Here is a 24,259-nt window from a genome sequence, read left to right on the forward strand (position 1 = left end):
CCCCTCCGGTATACACCCTTCATAAACGCTTTTTACAACTCCAAACTTTATTTTCGGTATTTATCGCGAATTACTATTACCCTGCTCCAACGTTACGACGGTATGGAGTGACTTTTCATATTTACACGGATTTTCTGAAATTCGATTAATTTCAAAAGCAAGTGTGTCATAAATCCTCCTGGCTCAGCATCAACGTTTATAGACGGCTAAAAGATATTATCATTTTTCCCCAGTGTTCTCATATCCAGTGTTTGCAGCTGATAGTGGCTAAACGAAACAGATAAATGTGTAAATATGAATTCAAACATCTGTTCTGAGACTATGGAACCAGGGATGTGATGGGCCATATACGAAAGCTAATATGTTTATAGTCCAGCGTACATTTATCTTAAAATTACGAAAGAATGGACGGGTGGGTACACGTTATATTTTTAAACCGGTCGAGTGTATATCTACAAAACATTCTACCATTACATCATTGTATGGAGCAAAAGTTCGGCTCCAAATAAAATTTTCCGACTATTCGAAGCTTTAGAACTTATGTTTGTAGTTGTGTAATCTAAAAACGCAGTCCACCGTTGGTGGTAAGAAATCATAACAATTTGTAACAAAGGAAAATGGATAACACGATATGCCAGCGGCATAACAGTGCCTACTGTCAGCCATCTCTAGTTTTGGTTGGTACTAAATTTTGTGTTGCGGTTATAGGCTGTTGTTGATTTGATGAACAATTACAATAATACACTACTCTGCTATATAATTAGAGCCAGGATCGAAAATATTGGCACCTACGACAATAATATTTCAGACAAACCAAGTAAATGTTAGCATGGTAACTTGCAAATATATACATTAGAACTTTTTATATCCCATACAACCTACTGTAAATAAGTAAAAGCAAAAATATTGTATATCAAAACTACGTTAAATATTCTTCATACCATAAAATAAGTTGGACTAGTGGTAGGATTTTTTAAAAACAAGTATTAAGATCGTTTCGAAAAGACGCCAGAGGATATCCACGAGGCTTTATGTAGATCTGACGATTGTCTTTCAAGAATTCCTTCTATCTTGCAACTAAAATCATTCTTTATCTGTTTTATATATATGGCACAAAGGATTCCTCTATCAAGTTGGCCAGTTTTATAGGACCACGTCTCTACGAACATATGTTATTATTTTCTAAGGTACTTAGATAAACTGTTGGTTCGGAATCAATAAGGCCAATCTAGATATAAAATAGTGAACAGTTCACTGCCTGGACCGAGATTCGAACCCGGGATCTCCGGCTACTGTGTCGATGCGTTAACCACTACGCCACTTAGTCCGGTTCCCAGAACAGCCACTCACTCTCTCACTTGCGGTTGGTGCTCTCCACTCGGATCACGTAGGTTGTACCACAGATTACTGCTGTGCTTGGACAATCCCTGTGTCCATATACCGAGCACCTATGAGGTTGTAATTTCATATATATATATCAATAAAAGAGGATACTACCGATTTTTTAACACACCAGATCCTCTGTAGATATGAATTATATAACAACTTTTTTCTTTTAATGTTATGAATAGTTAGAATCCTAAATTCTTGAAGTCTCAAAATAAGAGATTCAACCCTAGGTTGTAGACCAGACTGCAACTAAGTCAAGGTGGTGCATCTTCCTTAAATTTACGCAGTGTTCGAAGTGGAAAAAAAAAAAAAAAAAAAAAAAAACATGCGGTAAGTTTTATTACGATTTTGACTCGACATACCAGCTATCTACATGTTGCCCAAAACATTGTATTTCTATTCACATAATGACTGAAAACCATTGAAGAGCTTCTCTGTAATTACAAGAGGAGGAGGGACATGGCGAGACTTTGATCCCCTGCCAACAACTTTTTGAAAAATAATTTTTAAAAAAAATCCACTTATGTTGTATTATAGAGAATTATACACGAAAATGCTAAAAACCGAGTTTTTATATTAACAATTTCCAGCGAGAAAACTCTCGGAATCCACACTCGACTGAGGAGTATTCCAAAACCCTGGAAGATCCGCCCATGCTCAAAACACGACATTTATATGCATTAAGATACGAAGACACACACATAACTAAGAAACAAACAATTCAATATGGCACATCAAAATATAAACTAGATGAACTTCTTTGAAGACACCTCATTTTAAAAACAAAAGGTAGGAAAAAGAAGATAAAAATATCGGTGTTGTCAACTTAGAAATTACTTCTACATAAGGAATAAAATCTTTTTACGTGCAAAGCTATTCGTCAATTACTGTGTTTGAAAAGAATTTGTTAAAGGTATTTAGCATCTACTCTTCAGTGACGATATGTTTTGATCACTTAAAAACCAGAGGCTGTATTCCTTCATCATTGAAAAACCAGAGGCGGTATGGCATATCACCGCATACCGTCTCACTTCGACCCCTAAATTTACGGAAAACACGAACAGAGTAAAGAAAGTCCTGTGTCACATGACTCCACAAGCCCTGACACTTATTGAGGTGACATAAATGATTTTAATGATTAGATTATTGTTACAATTAAAGACATGCTACTCTCGTGTAAGAGAGACGAGAGTGAGGAACAGGAATTGACAATTTTATGAATTCTAATTACTCTAATAAAAAACTACACCTGAGTATTTACATCCCTAGACAAATGAACGAACTAAGGCTTGTGTAGAATACGTACGATTAAGATTCGAGATTTATTATTTTATTAAATGTAATATGAAGTTTATTTTTAAATCCAATAGGATATCTTCGTAGAGCTCTTAAAATAAGAAGCACACAGATCTTCTTGTATTACACTACAAATAGAAAGTAATGCAGTATATATATATACAGTATATGCAGTATATATATATATATATATATATATATATATATATATATATATATATATATATATATATATATATATCTTTTCCTAGCCAATCAGCCATTGTCGATTTTCTCAAAACTTTACTGTTCCGTTACTACTTTTGTCAGAAACATGAAAAAAACGCAGAACAAGTAAAGAAAACTACAAAATACACGTTGAAAACAAAAACAGGATTTAGAATATGCCTGAATTCAGAATAAGAAGTTAAGAGAAGACTCAGACCATCAAAAGACTTTTACGCTGGAAAAGATACAAAAGAACACAAAATGCAATTGTATGCTATTTTTATTATGCAGATTTCTATGATCTTTCTTCAGTTTGCAAAATAAAGGGAAGACTGTAGTTTTAAAAAAAATCAGTAGTTGTTCTCATCCACTAAATGAAGATACATGGTTCTTTTAAAACTTTTTCAGTCTCCACAATACTACCCAGGCAACTATATGAGAATTAAAAATAGACCAGAGGCCGTAATAACTGAACGGAAAAATTTAAAGAACCCTTAAATTCAACAGTGAAATGCTACTTTAAAAAAAAAAAAAAAAAAAAAAAAAAAAAGTGTTAAAACAACAAACAATACACTTCTCGGTCTATGAAACTGGACACAATGGGACACACGCTTTCACATTATATAGGAATATAGTGCAAAAAAGCGCACAAAAATTCGCATTGTACACTGAAAGTAAAGTAAAAGTGCAAAATACTAGCGTGTAAGACGATAAATTAAGCACTTTTCGATGATTAAAAAAAAAAAAAAAAAACTACTTGAAATGGTATGAAACCGTAAGAATGTCGTTCGCAAGAGGACTCATATATAACATCATCATAATAGCAAGTTAATTATAACGAACTACTGTTTATCGAATTTACAGGGAGAAGCAAAAATATATCTCTATACTTACAAGACATGGTATTCAACTCTAGTTCGGAGCCAACAAATTGGATTTTTTTTTCCCCTGTCATTTCAGAAGTAATGGCTCGATTTGAATATGGTTATCTATAACTTACAAAATGTTTTGTTTAAATCAAATAAACTGCACTGAAATTATTAATAGCAGAATAGAAAGACCATGCATGTGGTTCAGATCAGATACAGCATTAAGCTGTAGTCCACATCCTCTCGGAGCTCAAAATTCAAAACATGAACATCACAATAACAAACCCTATCAGCCATCAGTTCATCATCCACCGAATTCACTATTATCCAAAATTACTGAAGTAGCTTACTCGAATTTTTAAAAATAGAACTTCATACATGTTTAGCCCACAATCACCACTTTGAAGTCTGAAGCAATCTGAAGTTACAGCTGTCATTAAATATTTACAAGATATTTGTTTTGTTTGCTTATTTTAAAGGAATTAAGAACATGTACGAAATAAAATTTAAGAAAATGTTTCATGAATTGGAAATTGTTACTTACGTTGACAAAGTCATTAGTAAAACTCATGTAGATTATTATTAGTATACGATATATCACTGAAAAACTCGTGAAATGTTTGTGTCATTTAAGCAAAGACAGCTATTATTTGAACATTTTAGGGTTTTGAATTAAAAAAAAAAAAACATTGATTTTTCCTAATTAGTCCTGTCTTGCTATACACAAAATTTGTAAAAAAAAAAAAAATCAATAATTCTGATTGTCAGCGACATTAAGTTGAAGACTCGCTGTAGAAAACAATGTAAGTGCCACAAACAATAATTACTGTAACAGTAGAGACAAAAGATAGTAAATTGTGCCCAAGCGTCACAAAGTAGAAAATATTATTGCTTAAAAATGTAACCTAGCATATAACGAAGTATGAAAACCTAATTAAGGCATAAACGTATTTAAAAAATAAGTGAAACAATTGCAAAGTGGCACTTACATTGTTTTATACAGCGAGTCTTCAATTGTAAACTATTAGACCCTACTAACGCTATTCTGTCCTTTTATGTGCGTATATATTTGTTAACATAGTAAGATTCATGAACATAAACTTAATGAAACAAACATAAGAAACCTCATTTCTGTCTTACAAACATATCGACAACGAGAACATCCCTCATACCCCATCATAATTCTAAGTGCTTATATCAAAGATGTTTATTAACAGTAATGAAATTACCAAATAATGTTTACGGAAAATGAGACACACGAAGCTACTTAACCAATTTCATCGTTCACAGAGGAGCCATTTATAGAAAAAGACCAACAGAACTTCCAGCAAGTAAAAGTATACTGGATTTGATCCATCTCAGTGTATAAAGTATTCTATTCCATTGTTAAAACTAGAAATTCTCCGTTATTTAATAATTTATTGTATAACACACGAGAATCATTTTTATTTCATGTTTCTTATTTTCTGTACACATTATTTGTTTCTTTGAAAATCACAGCGAATCTATATTTATCTTTTTATGCTAAAATTACACTACAATATTATATCACAGAATGAATTTCTCATGTATTCACCGTTATAAAATAAAAGTATTTCGAATCTAAATGTAATTCTTCATTAGTAGAACAACAGTGGCTGAAACTCAGGAAGGAATAGTTAAAAAGACACAGCAGATAGAATTACATACTATAGAAGCTGGAACGAAACGTTCACATTTAGATAATGTTGGGTGCCTTTGGGGTAAGCATTTTTTTTTTTTTTTTAAAGGAATGTTGTCGAGTAGTATTTTATGCAACAGCCTATGAGTAGAATAGTCTGGCATCCGTTCTACAATTATTGTTACTTGGAGAAATAATCGTCTGCGTCAGTACTTCAACGAACAACTTGACATCTGCCATCCATTGAGGTCCCCATAAAACATTGAAATTGACGCTTATATTACGTAATTCGAATTATTATTATTATTATTATTATTATTATTATTATTATTATTATTATTATTATTATTATTATTATTATTATTATTATTATTATTATTATTATTATTATTATTATTATTATAAGGAGCAGGGTGGCTCTGTGGTGAACAACATTGTGTGCGTGAGTTTTCTCTCATTTCTCCCCTTTCCTTCAACATTTTCACTCCACGTCTCTTTTAGCCAACAAGTCATAATGGTGTGACGTAAAACTAGAGAGAGGGAGAATTTATTTTTATAAATTTTAATAAATTACTGCAATTCATACGTATATTTATGATTAGTAACGAAGTAAATAAAGTGAAATTTGTTATTCTGTTATATTCTTCCATAACTTCATCATCAACAAAAACTAAAAAAAAAAAAAAAAAAAAAAAAAAAAAAATCAATACTTGAAGTCACCTTGAGCAAGAAGAATTCCATTGAAGGAACGTGGTAATTCTCGAACTTCTCTACAAGAGTCCCTCGACGACTAGGTTGCCGCTCGGCTTGTCAAGAGGAAGATTTGCTCAGTGCAGAGTTTAGTCGAGGTGACCTCCTCTTCGTTCTCAACTCTCCTTCCCTTTCTCCTACTACTTAGCTTGCCTTCTCTTCTCAACCAACACTTCCACCTTTTCTATTCTCTCACTCACTCTCTCACACACACACACTTTTATGGACGAGATGCTTCTCACATCTCGGGCAACGACAACAACTCACACGGACGAAACACAAGAACGAATGAGAGAGTGAACAAGAGAGGCCAGAGTTGCCACGAACACAAGACTTTACGCTTTTTGTCTGTGCAAATCAACAATGTAAACCCAAAGAGTACCCAAGTACAACTACCAGATCCTGAGGGAAATCCCACGAATATTCACACAGAAAGCTGTTAATTAGCGGTGTACCATATGTTACTGAGTGTCCAGGGACTAGTGTTAATATCCATGCAACAAGTTCTTATTATGTATAATAGTTACATAATGCTTTTACACACAAACAAACGACTTGAATTTGATCCTGGTGTCAACCGTGTTGGTTCTAAGAACTTGAAGTCTTTCAATATTAACGATATGAATAAAATTTCATAGTAATTTAAGAGGAAAATATGCACATAAGGTGTCTTTCCTTGAACGGCTTACAATCAGGAGGACACAAGTATATACACAGTTACTACTTGAAGGAAGAAGGCTGGAGGAAGTTTTTTCCCTATATACTTGCTTCAAGAATAAACTGATAATAATAAATGTTCAAGAAATTAACCAATTATATTTTGACACATGATGTATTTTATTATAGTTATGAGTGAAATGAAACAATTCACAGTAATTACTGCCGTATTGAAACTCATCCGTCTTTGCAATATCACTTTATTTTGTTCCCAAAGTTTTCAAATAAAATAATCTGTCATTTAGCATATTGATTTTCTACATGCCAAAGTAGAGTAAGTATGGAATCTCATTTCCACATCACCTGTGAACCTCACTTTACCCTCTCCCAAATTGAAAGTACCTTTACCTTTAAATGCACAGGACAAATCAAAAGCTACGCTTTGAACAAGAGTAATAACGGCAGGGATGTAACCACTGCTCTAATTAAATAGTGATTTAAAAGAAAGAAAGAAAGAACAGTATAGAACAGACTAAGTCAGAACGAAGCCTTTAAACTGCAAAAGAACACAAAATTGGATTGTGTTGCATTTGTACTTATTAGAAAGAAAAACCAAACTGCAGTTCTTTTAAATTGGATTGCATGTTGTACAAAATCTCCAGAATGGTATAATAACATTAATTTACAAGCTACGGATATAAAGAATGTTCCATCCTTTCATAACATGTATTTCTGTTCATTAACTTGCTTTCTCTTCATTCAATATTGCGAAACAAATAGGCAATTTGAGCCGCTAAAACACAGGTTTTGATAAAATGGAGCACGGATGTCTGTTGTGGGAGGATGTGTAATCCCAGATATCTTGTGTAGGACATTCAATAGACTAAGGCTAAAAGTACTTACACAGAAGTAAATAAATAAATATATAAATAGAAAGAGCAAATTAATGTTTTATCAATTGTTAAGTAATAGTATTTGTTGCATCGTATAACTATGAAAGTTGATATATTTTAAAGATAATAAAGGACAGAACAATACTTGTATGTCATCCCCCCTAATTTCACAATTCTATTTCATTTTTTTTTTTTTTCCTTTACAAAAATGTCAAAATTCCCTTTCATTTTTATTCTAGCAAAAAAATGGAACATATACCACTACCTAATAACTACAGCGGCATTTATTTATTTTTCTATCTATATACTTATTCTATGTATAAGCAATTCGGAGTTGATCTCTTGCACTCCCACATCTCAGAATATCAGTTGTAGCCGAATATAATCATGAAGGAAAACAATCTTAGAATAAAAAGGGGGACATGAGTAATTTTAATAAACGTTATGAATGCTTTTGTGAGAAAATAACAGGACGTAATATAATAGGTAAATATAGTTTAGGAAAGATAAACACAGTGAGGAGATAGCAACTGATAAACTTTTGCTAATAGAACTCGATGATTATAGAAAACATATATTTCAATCAACATAAAAGAAGATAGATGAACTTGGATGATACGATCAGAAGAAATGATCAACTAGATTTATAATCATACTGGGCAATTTCAAAATAATTTTAAAGAATGCTCTGCTGCTGATATTATTCTCAAATAATAATCTTGTGCTGGCTGAATGGCATCCAAGTAAAAATAAATAAAAATGTAGCCAGAAGAAAAGTACGACTCAAGAAGTTAGATACTGAAAAGTTTAAAAATAGAGAAAGGATTCTTTAATTTGAATTTCAACGAAAAGTAGAAAAATATTTAACTTCAAAACAAATACGCAGACACTAATGCAAGTGTCAGGTAACAATACGAAATAGTAAAAGAAGTCAAAAGGCATGGATTACACACACACACACACACAAAAAAAAAGCTCCAAATATGAGGGAAAGAAAGTATGAAAACAAAATAGCATTGAAGAAGGGAAAATAATGTACAGAAAATTGAACAGCAAATTCCGGAAAAGCCACGGAAGCACATAATTGAGGTACAGGTAACGTCAAAGAGGAATTGAATAGATAGTGAAATTTGAAGAGTTTATATAGATAAATGAATAGAAATAAAATGGAAGCAAGGGGAGAATCACTATAACAATACAGAAACTAAAGATGGAGAGGCCTTTAATGCGCGAAATGCTTCAGACAGATAAAAAAAAAAAAAGGCATACTAAGGGGCTGTACGAGAGCAAAAATATACTGTGTATTTTAGTTTTTGAAAAAAAAAAAAAAAAAAAACAGTACACGAGATTAAAGAAGGATTTGCAATTGAAAGAAGGATTTGAGGGAAAAGTTCAAGAAAGTTGAAAGTTTTGGCAAGATGAAAAAGTTGGATAATATACTTGATTGATATTGAGCTTAATAACATAGGGGAAGAAAGGAAAATGACATTCCGAATTTGCATTTTACGTGACGAAACAGTCATCATAAGACTTCTTCGAAAAAATTAAAACTTAGTTAAGAAACCAAATACAAAAACTATGTAAGGACTATTGAACTATTGAACTATTGAATATTCATTGTCTGTAACCACAACTACTACGATTAATTATAATACTAAAACGATTAGTTTCTATATTAAAACAAAGAAGTTAGCTGAGGACCGTAGAAAACGAAAACTTTTGACAAGTAATCTACAAGTGGTGGAAGAAAATTAAGTTGATGAATTGTATTGGTAAAAATAGGAACTTAAACCTGATACCTTTTAATTTTCAAATACCTCTCTAATTACATCACGTGAAGTGAATTACGTCTACTTGTTATGTTCTTCTCGTCCTTCTCAATTTTAACATGAGAGAGGGACAAGTCCATGAAAACGAGTAATCAATTAACGAAATTTGTTAGTTTTATCGATTTGATTGATCTGCATACTTAGAAAAACTACACATCTCAGTCATACGACGAAAAAACACTTTCTATTATTCACTAGTTTTTATTTGTTCTCTCTGACTTGTCTAACTTAAACTAAAAACAGTACTAATATCAACAAGAAGAAAAACATCGTTTTCCTCAAGCATAGTCGTAGGATTTACCCACTGGATATTTGTAATGAAATGTTAATTATATTATTCTTTATCAATATTACATTATGGGCTCAAATTACTAATACTAATAATCAAATTACTAATACTAGGAACACAGCTAACTCTTCTTGTTTTGTAAGTAAATACGTATAAAAACAATTCAGACGACGGCTGGTTTAAAACTGTCTGAAAGAGATATGAGTATTGAAAATCTAGCAAACCTTTCAAAATACTAATACGTAGAAAACATAAAGATAATATTCCATGTTGATGTTTCATTATATATATTTAGAGAGAGAGAGAGAGTTTTATTTTGTATTTATATTCAATCTCAAAGTAATAAGGTTTCTGAAATACTAATAAAACGATAACTATTTTGTACAAATATTTAAATTATTTACCTAGGCTACCATTGTGAAGTCGAAGCAATTGATCAATTGACCAGTAACAAAAGTCAATGTTGTGGTAATCATACCTTGGATTTGGAAAGATCGTTTGGAAGAGACTGCAGGTTTCTCTACCCGTGCATATACTAATATGTACATAAAAATCCATAATATATCTACCCTCCTTTAAAAAAACTTGCTACTCAGTGTATTATTTTTAGTATGCGTATGTGGCAACCCTGTTACGAGAATTCACGGATGGCTGCTTCCTCAGAAGAATGAGGAAGGTTGGCTTAGCAAAGAGATGGGGTGAGGTAGTAGAAAGCCCTAGCTTTAGGATATCCAGCATCTTCCTTCTTCTACCAAAAAGTCACCCCCTTTCTTACTCATCCCATCACATACACCAGAGAAGCCTCTTCATCTACCATCAATCTCGGCCTGAGGGTTTCGTGACGTCACCCCCACCTCCAGAGGAAGTCATCCTAATCGATAAAATATTGATACAAGAATATAAAGTTTACTTTGGGCGTCGATACTACTTACATGTCTCTCCTCCGATGATGCTAGGCCTGTTTGAAGTTCAGTTGCCATAGAGACCAAGCAGCCGCCACACAAGACACAAAGTCCGCCATTGCAATATTTCCACAGAGGGCGCAGCCGTCGTTCATCAGCACCAGTAGCAGCACGGACGAGGCAGCACAAAAAAGAAAAAGAAAAAGAAAAATGAAAATATTTCAAGTTATCGGGGTGGAAATGAAGGGTCTAAGAGAAGATAAAGTTTATGGTAGGACTTGGGAAGGGCGTTGAGTATAATAGAAGTCTGAAATGAAGAGATTGCAACGCTCTTCAAAAAGAACTCACAAGCTGTTTACTTCCGAGAAGAGACAAGAGGAATGGAGGGAGAGAGACTATGGGGAGAAAACAGTCAAATCGTAGACCACTACTCTACTCTGTCTCCTAATGACTTGGATCCTTTTACCCACTCAACGACCAAAAGAAGGTTAGGTTGGCAAGGGACGAGGAAGTTTATAACAAGACAATCCACAAAAGAGCACTTACTGTGGATGATAACGGTTAATCTACTCACAGATATCTACTCTCAACACTCTTCAAGCACAAGAAAAAGAGTTATTAATTCCAAAATACGCTGCAAACTATTACACAAACTTCTGGAACGACAAGTGGGTACATCTCTCATAATATAGAGTCCGTTAAAAAAAAAAAGTATATTCACAATTAAACTGATGGTATCTGCATGTTGTTTTAGAAGTTGAACTTAACCATTACAATATGTAGTACGGTGTATATTCACTTATTTAGTATATGTAGTATATTCACTTATTTATTATTATTCATCACTTAAAAAGGGTAATGAAAATGTCATGACAAATTATTGACCTATTTCAGCGTTATCGATATTTTCAAAAATATTTGAGTCAGTCATGGCAAAACGTCTTAGCAAATTTTTAATAAATCATAATATTATCTCGACTGTTCAGCACGGATTTCACAAGAATAAAAGTATTGATACCGCTTTATTTGATTTTCTTACATATGTCCTGAAATCACTCGATAATAAGAATTATGTTATAGGTTTGTTCATCGATCTGTCAAGGGCATTTGACAAAATTGATCACAATATTATGCTAAATAAATTGTCTCAATATGGCATACGTGGCGTAGCAAACCAGTGGTGTTCATCCTACCTAACAAATAGATGCCAAACTGTTCAAATTACAAAAGTTGAATCAAATCGATCCTGCACTTTCTTCTCAAAACAAACAAAAATTACCAGAGGTGTCCCTCAGGGCTCTATTTTAGGCCCTACTCTATTCATAATTTACATAAATGATCTGATAAAAACTTTACACCCCACAAAATGCATGTGATATGCTGATGATATAAATATAGTTATTACTGAACAAGACCCAAATTTAGTATTGGTAAAGACATAAAAGGTTATAAGCAAAATAGTTACTTGGTTGAATGCAAATAACCTTCTTCTAAATACAGATAAAACAGTCGCAATAAACTTTCGTTTTCCAGGAAATAATCCATCCTTCCCTTCGCTAAACATTAATGGAAAACAACTTGAGTATTCTAATGCAACAAAATTACTTGGTGTTTACATCGATGATGACTTGTCTTGGCAAACCCATGTTAAAACATTAAATAAAAAATTGACTACTTTATGTTTTGCGTTCTTTAGGTTACGTGATACAGTTTCACGAAATAGCTTATTATCGATATACTATGCAAAAGTTCTCACTCCTCAGTTTCGGAATTATTTTTGGGGGGTCAGCCGCATGCAGTCAGGAAACATTTCGAATACACAAGAAAATACTACGAATAATATTCAGACTAAATAAAAGAACATCATGTAAACAAATATTTAGATCACAAAAAATTTTAACCCTTCCAAGCCTATACATATATAAATATATACACTTCGTGAAACAAAACAAACATATGTTTATACAAACAAGAGATATTCATGCATACAACACGCGGCAATTAAATGACATTTACGTAGTACAACAAAATTACTCCAAGTACCAAAAAAATGTTTATTTAAATTGTACGAGACTTTATAATATGTTACCATCACATTATAAAGAGGAAATTTTAATACTCAAAACAAAATTCGTACTCTGTTACTTTCTAAAGCATATTATTCAGTTCAGGAATTTGCAAATGATAACGATGTATGAATATGATGTAATGATGTAACAAATTTAACATGTGATATTTGTTGTAAATTTGTACTTCAAATAGTGTAATAATCTGTAATTACAATTTGCATTTATATACTTGACAACTGTAGAACTTATAGGAGACACTCTCCATATTGTAAGTCAAAACAGGCAAAATAAATAAATAAATAAATATTCAGAAACTTCCTTTCCATAATTAACATATTATCATGTGTTATTTCTTTGTGATCAATAATTGAAGTTACTATTCGTGACTCAAAAGCCAATATAGTTAATGAAATATTTACTTACCACATCATTTTTGTGGTCTCACACGTAGAACAATTAATTAATATTAGGTAACAGGTAATTAAAGTTGATAATTATTGTTTGTAGCATTAAGAGCACTGTAATCAACAAATTGGTCTCTAATCTCTTCCCGTCTCTTAATTCTCTCTATTACGAAATATCTCACTCAACCATAGTGTACAACTAAACTCATATGTATGTTGTATTGATACGCATAGTTCATATTAATAAGATAAAATATCATGCCCTCTTATATTTCAGCTCATACGAAACAAAATGTGTGTGTGTGAACATATTATTTTCCACTGTGTCATGTTCGCTGAGTATGTGAAAAAAAAAAAAAAAAAAAAAGACAACATGTCTTTAGTTGTTAAGTCACGCATACGTGCTCGTCACCCATTAGCGATGAACTAGAAGACTACCGGAGGACATAAAAGGCGATAAGCCAAATACAAGTTATCACATTTCAAGAACATGGTAACTGTGTTGCTCGGGGTAGTGAAGTCTGAGTAATTAACACAAGACGGTAACGTGACAGAAAACAATCTCTCTCAACCAGGTGGGTTGATGCTTACAACTCACCACTGCTAGAGGTCAGCATCCTTTCTTACCTATCACGCACCACAAGAGAACGATATAAAAGCTTACAAAGTTTTAATGTCATTCATGAGATTTACATACGGAACAGCAATTAATACTTGTGTTATCTGCACGATATACGCCAAACTGATGAAATCGTTCCCTTTTCGTGTGAATATATTCACAAGAAATGTACAACGTTCCCACTGTAACGTGTTTTCTTTACAATGAATATTAATAGCAGAAACGCAACATTTCGAATCCCATTTAGGGGAAATGGCTTTATTTTATTTATTTCTTTGAAAATTGTTGATATATATATATATATATATATACAGGGTGGGCCATTTTAATTAATCCACGAAAATATCTAAAAAATGATAAAACATAGAAGAAATGTTTGAAGTAAACGTTATATATTGCTAAGGGGGAAAACCATTTCCGCCAAAAGTACCCCTCCCCACACCCCGGAAATGGGGGTAACGGGGGGTAAGTTTGAAATGTCAAATGGGAACATGGGTCGAGTAATACCTCGTTCGAAAGGTCTTGGAAAACTAAGTAACGCTGTACAAAAATTTGTTTCATATGGAGCACCAGTTTCAAAATGGCCGCCATGATATAGTTGGGAAACTCCAGTAGCCGTAGTATGAAAACCATGGGAGGTAAATGAATGGAACAAAATTGAAATACGTAAATATCATAGGGCATATCGAATAGTGTGGTCCCTGTGATCCCAGTGGCCTCCCTGAAGGGGTCTTGGGGGCTAACTTCAAGATTTCAAATAGCAACATGAGTCGAGTGGTACCTCGTTCGATAAATCTTGCAAAATCAAACATCTTGCAGGAGAAAACGATTGAGGTGAAATGGCAGTGTTCTCAAAAGGCCGCCGAAACATAGTATCAGTGCCAGAGAAAAGGTTTAGTACCCGTACTATGAAAGCGATTGGAGATAAATCAACAGAAGAAAAACTGGAGTAGGTAACTGACGTAAGGCACATCGAGAGGTGTTGTCGGGGTGACTCCACTGAAAGGTATCCGGGGCCAACTTGAAAATTTCAAATAGCAACTTGAAGCGAGTAACATCATGTTACATAGACAAATGAATATCAAACAGCTTCTGTAAGAATAATTTCGACATGAGACACCGTTTTCAAAATGATCGCCAAGACATGGTGAATATGTCTAAGAAAACGTCTAGTGCCCATAGTATGAATACGGGTAGAGATGAATGAAAATAACGAAAATTAAATAGGAAAACCACGGAGGCGTTCCAAGGCTCGAGAATGATACAACAGAGATAAAAATGTTAGAGAAAATTGCCATAATGTATAGAGAGATATCCAAGTCCTGCAAAATAATATTTTCCTGTGCTCTGTATGTGAGCGGGGTGGAAAGTAACAGTGAAAGTTCAAATGAGAACTCTACTTTAATTCGCAAATTATGGCTACCTTACAAATAGGTATGGTATGGTTGAAACATTTGTTTGTAAGGATGACGGTGTAGTGACTATAAAAAGATGAAATTTTATTTGAATGGTAACGCATATCTGTATGGCTAAGTATGATTTGATGCGAAAACAGACGGAACGTTATACGAAAGAAGTTGTCGAATAATGCTGTTGCTGGAACTTACAAACGTGTGAATTTGCTAATCTCCGTCGCCACAGAAACTTTTATGCAATGCGTGCTGGTTATTCGGAAAGCATTTCGGGGATATACGTACACACTGTTTCGTCCCTCAAGCTCACAATATGACATGAGTGCTAATAGTTAATCAAAATGTAACTGTGGCCAAGGGCGCCCATTTTGTGGTTTCCAAGGGAGGCAAGAAAAAGCGACATTTCAAATATAGTTTCAAATTTTGCTGTAGCTATTCTAAAAATTCTATTGAGTTTTCGATATTCCGAAGCACAATTTCCTCTAGGGGGCGAGAGCCCCCCTTGCCCCCCTTTTGGGCGCCCTTGACTGTGGCAATCCGCATTAACTGAGTGCACTAATTCTCTATCTCTGAAGTCTGCCTTCCAAACAGCATTGGGTAGGTAAAGCGTACGCCCGAACCGTTGTCCGGTCGGACATTGAAATTTTGAAGTTAGCTCACAAGATCCCTTCAGGAAAGACGCTGGGATCGCAGGGGTCACATCATTCGATATGCCCTATGATATTTACGTATTTCAATTTTGTTCCATTCATCTACCTCCCATGGTTTTCATACTACGGCTACTGGAGTTTCCCAACTATATCATGGCGGCCATTTTGAAACTGGTGCTTCGTATGAAACAAATTTTGGTACAGCGTTACTTAGTTTTCCAAGACCTTTCGAACGAGGTATTACTCGACCCATGTTCCCATTTGACATTTCAAACTTACCCCCCGTTACCCCCATTTCCGGGGTGTGGGGAGGGGTACTTTTGGCGGAAATGGTTTTCCCCCTTAGCAATATATAACGTGTACTTCAAACATTTCCTCTATGTTTTATCATTTTTTTGATATTTCCGTGGATTAATTAAAATGGCCCACCCTGTATATATATATATATATATATATATATATATATATATATATATATATACACAAGTCTCATTACAATTCTTCGATACTTTATATATACTTAACCAAACGGGAGTAAGACCTTAGCATCTCTTTCGCTTTGAAACACGCGGGCGGCAATCCTAAATGTCGTAGTTTCTCCTCATCTCACTAGGCAAATGTTCGAATAGTACCTTTCTTTTCATTTTTCCTTGTCAACATTCTCTCCAATGTAAAATGTCTTCACAACTGACCTTGAAACAGTATCAATATGGAAAAATAAATGTCTATGGCGAATTGAAAGTCGCAAGGCATTCCTTTGTTTCAAACTAGTTGGCGAAATAGAAATGAAACTGATGTTAGTAGAAACTAATTACTATTATTTGGGTACTCTTATTATCTGATGTGCATGTCATCGTGGCTGCTATCTGCAAAGTGACTACTTTATGTCTAGATCAACATTCTTAATAGAAACACGAATAATGTAATATTAAAACAAACTAGAATTTATCAAAAATCATCTTATTTTTATTCCTTTTGGATACATTCGTAACCCAGTTTCATAAGTAGAATACCATTCTACTGTTAATATCAAATCCCATTATATTTAGATCTTTTAGACTTTTCTTGCTAGAGACGAGAAATTGAATACCTCAAAACTATATCAAAATTTATAACACGGTAATGATGTTTATTATCAAAAGATCATATAATTTGCACACCATGAGAATTATTCTTCACATATTTAACAAATTAAAAAAAAAAAAAAAAAAACAGCAAGCTTCTCTTCCAATCTTGGTCCTCAGTGAAGGATTTGGTGACACAAGAGAGAAGTGACAAGAAAAGAAGGGAGAAAGTCATCATCCAAAGCGTGTTACCGAAGTTTTAAGAAGACCGAAAATAAGTTATATAAAACATTTCAAACCGGTTAGCCACTAAACGCCTGTTTAAAAGAAAGAAAGAAAAAACACTAACTTATACAAAAAAAAAAAAAAAATACTTTTTAACTAAGATCATACTCGAGAGGAAGGGACATGTCATTGAATAAGCTTAAAAGTTCTTCTGCTTTTTGGGGGGAAATGTCAATAAGATGCTTTAATGAGGATAAACTATGGACAGATGGACATCCAAGCACAACATGGTTGTTACTTGTAATCTTGGAAGTTAAGTGCCACTCCAAAAGTGCTAGATAAACTGTCTTTCCTTATATGGCAACCTGCAAAATTTTTGATACGTTTATCATGGAATACCCTGTATATTGTTAAGTTACATGAATCATGAGCCAAATAATTCTCTTTCTCTCTTTCGTTCACCTCTGGAGTGTAAATTTCCAATCAACCCACGCAAGTAGTCGAGGAAACGATTTATCCAAAAGCTGATTGTAGTTCTTCAGTACAGAACGAGTTGTGATAGCCCCTTATTATCTCATTTGAATACTGTCCTTAACGGTTTAACGTATGAATATAAATGGATTTTAGAGGCCCAACACAGACGTTCTATTCATTCAAATCATTGAAGCATGAGTTTGCTTTGAATTTTAAATACCCCTTTCCACAGCACATATTTTAATAAATGCCTCTAAGTAATCAGGGGGATAAGGAAGGAGAGGTGAATCGTGACATGAAAACAATGACTAAGATATATATATATATATATATATATGTTGAGGAATTTCCAACGCAAGGCTCCCAACTAAGGTGTTGATACATTATAATTATATGGTGAGTGTATGTATGCGCTTGTGAAAAGGTAGTAAACTGCTACAATCATACACACACACACACAAAAAAAAAAAAAAAAAAAAGCCTATTGGTAGTTTGATTACAATCTCTAGAGCGAAATTATATCACAGTTCTACAGTTCTGTATGCACGTATATAACAAGGTTGAATGAGTAAATTGGCTTACAACTTCACGACCATTGTTATTGGCGATACAAAAATAAATTGGATCAATCTGCGTTTATGCGTATTTATTGTGATCGTAGAATCTATAGCATCAGTTTAAGTTGCAATTCTTCGCCGTTGACAAATGCCACCATAATAATATCAGACTTAAACTGTCGTATAGTTTAATTATCCAGCATTACGTCAGTGGTGCCAGTAAGCTCTCGCTGAAATCTCCTCTTCGAAAACAGTAATTTTTCCCTACTTGATACGGACTTTTTCTTCTCTAGTTCCAGACTACAGTTAATATATTGCTATATGCATATCTCTTCTATTGTGGTTTTACAATTACAACGAACGTGATACTAGAATATACAATTCTTTATGTTACAAGCAAACGACACAATCGAATGGTTAAACTACTGACATTGTATCATTCATATGGAAACTGCTTTCTACATTTTCCATCTTAGTTTTAAATCTTCATCTCCAATAAAATTATAGTGCAACAAGAAGGTTACGGAATACGTTTCGCAATCTTTCCTACTATTATCAAACTGTTTAAATAACAGAATGAATATAAAGTAGAAATATATTTAAATAATTAAGGGAATATAGAAACTTTGAAATAACATTTTAATATCTGGTTTCTTCTCTTTTAGAAGAAAGTTTCCAACATTTTGACTTGTCTTCTTAACATTTCATCTCCTACTTCAAGAATTTTCTCTTAAAAATCTTGCGTGGGAGCTTTAACTAAAATTACTTACCATGGTAAGTGCCTCGAACTGCAACTTTCCGGGTAAACAATCAGCATTAAATTTATCGTTGTGTGAGAATTCAAGCTATCTGATGCTAATGTTAGCCATCAGTACTGCTTGGGAACTTTTTTTTTTTTTCTTCTGAAATTAATTCGATAATGGCAAAAATAAATACTATGTAGAATCGACTGCACAACCTGATAATTAGTTTTCCTGGAGTTTAGCAATCTTTTTTCAGTAAGGAAGTTCCGTGAGACAAGCATCTACAATTTAACGTAAGAATAATTTGAACCGCATGAGCTTTTAATGCAAATCGAAACCGAGTTCCCTCCACATCAAAGCACATTAATATAAAGCCTTCAAATGCGTTCGGTTTTTTGCTCATATTTTGCATTCATCATATTAGATAAGAATTATTTTGGTTGTGGATTTATTTCTCATATTTTAGATTTATATACTTGAAAAGATTATTTCTACTCAGAACTTTCCTTGAAGCAATAACCTTTGAATGTTTCCTTCTATCTAGCGATCTGCGAGGTGTGTTAGAAAAGTAATGAGACGAACACTGTGCACGAACCGATAACTCTGCTGCCTCCACCTTCACATGACAGTTAAGGTAACCCTTGTCGTTGGTTCAGTACAAGTTTGAACTTCCTCTCCAATTACTACACGATTGTCGAGAGCGTCTGAAGTGAAGTTGTGTTTATGAGGTGTGTTACTAAACTGGACCGGCAATAGAGATTAAGCAATGTTCTGTCATTAAATTTTGTGTAAAGGTTCGCGAAATCGCTAGTGTGACTTACGAAAAGACGCGATGACCTGGATCCATGAAGAATATTCCCTATCCAGGGTACAAGTATTCAGATGGCACAAATCGTTTTTAGAAGACGAACCTCGTGCTGAAAGGCCTTCAACTTCAGAAACGAATGACAATGTAGAATGAGTGGAGTCTTTTGTGAGATCAAATCGTCGTCTGATGGCGATTTTGAACGTGTTTACCGTCCATCACATTTTAACACAGGATTTGTACATGAGAAGGGTGTGCACCAAGATAATTCCAAAGAACCATGCCACATGCAAGTCTCCAGTAATGAGTTTTGGCAGAAAAAAAAGCATTTCTGTGGTTCCTCATACCCCTTTTCGCCAACTCTCATTCCTTTTGATTTCTTTTTATTCTCCTTACTCTAAAACCACTTAAAAGGGAGCCATTTTGTTACTTTGGATGATGTTTAGAAGAGCGTAACTGACGATGTGAAAGATATTCCAGAAGTGCTACGAAGAATTGGAACAACGCCTCCATCACTGTGCAGTTACCACAGGGGACTATTTTGCAGTGGATAGCCTTAATTTGTAAAAATAATAAAATTCATCATTACAATAAAAATAGTTTCATTACTTTTTTAACACACCTCGTAAGTATGAAGATGAATTTACCCTCGAAGGTGACGTTATCATGTTGAAATATTAAGCTAGACTTCACCTTGGTTTTAGTGTTTAGGTATAAATGAGTTGTTTGTGCCCTTCATAATTTTGCTCTTTTCTGCACTATAAAGACTAATCAAAGTTGCATTTAGGCATATCTGCTATGCCTTGCTCAGAAAGTGAGTAGTTGTTATACTATTGCAGAGCTCGTATTATTGAAATAATGTTCACTCACTGGAATTTCAAACCCTCCACAAGAAAGAAACACATACACACGAAGTTCTCGACATTGCCATAATCCATTTGGATATTACACTTTGATGTAACACTCCCTATGGTACTTTCAGCTTAGTATTTACTTAATTGCATATCGAATGCTAGTAATTATATATTATACCAAAAAAAAAAAAAAAAAAATCTCCAACCATGTTGTGTGTGTATGCAAGCAAGATTGGATACTCCACTGTCCATGCGTAATAGTATGTGAATACAGATTACCAATTCCCACACATGAAAGAAAACATTAATCCCAACATACAGACCTAAATCGACGACAAAATGGTCGGCATAATTCCCTTAATTTAATAAGCTATGTGAAAGCCAAATCTACTCTGACAAAAGGCGGGAATGTACACTATGTTACTGATTAGTATTTTATACACACACAATCTCTTGTTTCTTTCCCTTTTTTCTCATTTATTCTTTTTTTCTTTCTTTCTTTCCATACAGTGTTGCCAACAAAATATAATGAGAAAAAAGTCCCTGGTTTCAGATGAGAAAAAGCGGCCTAAGAACGTGCTTTGAAAACGGAATAGCTCATCAGAGTAATTCAATTGCAGAAGGTGAGTACATGAAGAGAGACCCATTTCCAACATTGGGCGATTCACACAAAAAGAGCGCTTGTGATGTTCACTCGAAAATTTGTTTCTTTTCCTCAATTCACGTAATCAGATGAAGCTTCACACACATCGAAACAGGAATAAAATCGTATCCAAAACCAACTCACACGTGCCAGACACAAAATCCGATTTAAAAACAAAGATTTCTTTTACTGTAATAAATGTATATTGTCAAATTACCACACAACAAAGAACACTAGTGATAAACAGAACTATAGAGAGTTATATTTTCTGAAAAATTGTTTTTGTTTATTTTTTCCCTTTTGTTTACATAAAACCCTACCGGATTCGCAAATCAGGTGACGCGCCTAATATTGAAACCCGCCAAACCGTTTACCCTAATTTTGAGTACTTAATTTGCAAAAACGTGTAGTGAAATAACTGCTCAATTAAATGCTATATTGTTTGTGATTCATTTTGACAATCCTGAGTAAGGTTACAAAATATTAAAAACATCAGACATTATGATATCTAGATTATATGCACCCAAACATACGAAAATTGGGTTTTGATTTGGCGGATTTTGAGAACAAGTCTATACAAACATGGAAGCTACAAAGATGTTACTTTAATTTAATGTAACAGCACGGCATTAGTAATGGGATAAAATAAAGTAAGCAAATAATTTTATAGTGACTTTTATTTAATGATCTCCTAAGAGGTATATAATATTAAGCCTGATAATTAGAAGATTTTATACAAAGTAAGTTCGTTTATCCTTTCACTGACTTGAAACTACAATTCTAGTGTAAATAGCTTTTGGACAGCTAATGACTTCTTCGTCCTTGTCCACCTGTTGTTCATTGGTTCGTTATTTATCGACGTCTTAAGTTCACTGTTGCTTTACTCCTCCAATCAACTCCATAATGCCAGGACAATAATTTAGATATGTCAAGCATCTTTGCAGAGTTTGTATAAACTGCACAATGAAGTACTTTTAGATTAATGTATGTTATGTTTTGGGATGATTTACAATAGTTACAGTTCTAGTCTCACAAACTTCACTTCTGTAAAACACTTCACCTTGAACAAAGACGTTCTTTAAATTTACTTGGTTCTTTATACTGACTTATTTTGATGGATTAAACCTAAAAGCCCATGGACACCTTTTTTTTTTTTTTTCTACTTTTTCTACATTCCTTCAGTTAGAGCCTATATTCTCCTCCATTATTCCTCACAACAAAATAACCCACAGAAATGCTATTAGCTAGTTCTAGATATTTAATAACCACTTCAAACAATATGTAAGCAGTAACTAACTTCATACCCTTTCAATATGAAAAGTAAACAACTTCACGTGATGATATTGTGAGTACTAACTAGTTTAAATGAATTTGTTAAAATCTGAAACAAACAACAGCAAAGGGTCAGATGGACTTGGCGAATAATTAGTCTCATATTCGACCTAGTTTTTTTTTTCTATCTGTTTTAAATACAAAATACTGCTTCCATTGAATTCTTTAAAATCAAATCTAAACAAAGGATATATACCTTAATTTCGGTTCAAACTGGATTTGGCGGGTATTGATACTGGATGTTTCAAATTCGTAAAAAAGCAAAACCTATGAATAAGTAAATATTGAAAATAACAAACGATTGTTAATACATATACTCTACTGATTGTTCTGTATCAGTCTCGAAGTTCCGTTGCAGAAGAAACAGCTTTGCTGTGCACTTAATTTTGTGCAAGTTACGTGAGCTGATATACGAAATTATTTTTCTATCACAACTTATGAAGAGCAAAGAGAATAACTAGAACAATTACTAATTTCTTGATCTGGACAAAATTGCTTGTTGTAAAAGATTTTGGCTTCAATTAGGATCAATTTACACATCCATATGTTCTGAAATATTCATGATTCTTTTTGGACATGCAAATTTTATTTCTAAATTTGTTTTATTTGAGTTTACCACTAGTAATACGTAGCGCTAATGTTCTGATATTCTATATCTTCTGTTATACGAGGGTGCATTTTCTTTTCCCCTACTCATTTAAAAGCATACTTACAAACGCGTGCATATCAGAGGGAGAAAAACAAAAAGAAAAAGCGACATCTCCCTTCTCTGCCCACAAGTCTTGCAACACCCTCCAACCTCCACCACGATCTTTATCTTGCAGGCAATAACGTTTGCAGGGAGGTCCGTTGGGATGAGTTGAGATGGGAGGTGCGTCGACAGGCAGTGTTGACGAAGAGAGAAGTTGGAAGAGGGTTAGGAAAACAAGTGGAGTGGCAGCTGCTGATACTCTTATCAAGTTCCTTCTTCTTCTTCTTCTACTCCTGTCTACACTTTCAACAGGCCCTTACATCGAACAAGAAGTCTCGTCACTCTTGAAATTTGCCATGCTCTCCTACAAGAGCAGAGTTGCTAGTTCCATTACAAATAAGGAAACGTTGCAACGGCAACGGCTATGCGTTAGTTAATGATAATATCCATAAATTGTATACAAAGTGAAGAAAACACAGGGCAATTGAGAAACGAAAACAGAAAAAGAAATCATAATATAAAATATGTAAGGTACAATAAGGATTATGCAAATAATAAAGATGTAGATGCAATGAAGAATAATTCAAGTATATATATTTCTTTATGGTTTGTATGTGATATTAAAATCATCGATAAAAGAATTGAGAAATGCTACTGTGGTAATTTTATTGGTTGTATATTAACAGGTTGCGTAGTTCTACTGGAAAATATATACGTATATAACCCTTCAGTGGTATCTTTAATACATTATAGAAGGTACAACAAAGTGACAACGTTAAATCCATCCAGAATTAATAATAAAGAAAATAAGCATCGTACATCAATAACACTGTTTTTTTTTTTTTTTTTTTTTTTTTTTTTTAAATCTTCTCTTTTCTTTTTAAGGCTAAAGAAGATGTTTGAATTTGGAGTATATACAGACAATTTTTCCCTGTCTTGCAGTTAAATACGAAACACTTAATGGCACGTAGCTATT

General features: G+C 33.7%; 1 protein-coding gene across 5 annotated transcripts in view; it reads right to left on the minus strand.

The window, feature by feature from the left end:
- Positions 1 to 24,259, minus strand: part of LOC145666637 (transducin-like enhancer protein 4) — a 355,168-nt gene that overhangs the window by 84,119 nt on the left and 246,790 nt on the right. For all 5 annotated transcript variants that reach the window (XM_081734087.1, XM_081734089.1, XM_081734086.1 and 2 more), the window contains one exon: positions 10,772 to 10,797. In XM_081734087.1, the coding sequence (XP_081590213.1) occupies positions 10,772 to 10,797 (26 nt within the window). The remainder of the gene's footprint in view (positions 1 to 10,771; positions 10,798 to 24,259) is intronic.

This window comes from Thermobia domestica, chromosome 12, assembly GCF_964235325.1.
Source record: "Thermobia domestica chromosome 12, izTheDome1.hap1.1, whole genome shotgun sequence".
NCBI lineage: Eukaryota > Metazoa > Arthropoda > Insecta > Zygentoma > Lepismatidae > Thermobia > Thermobia domestica.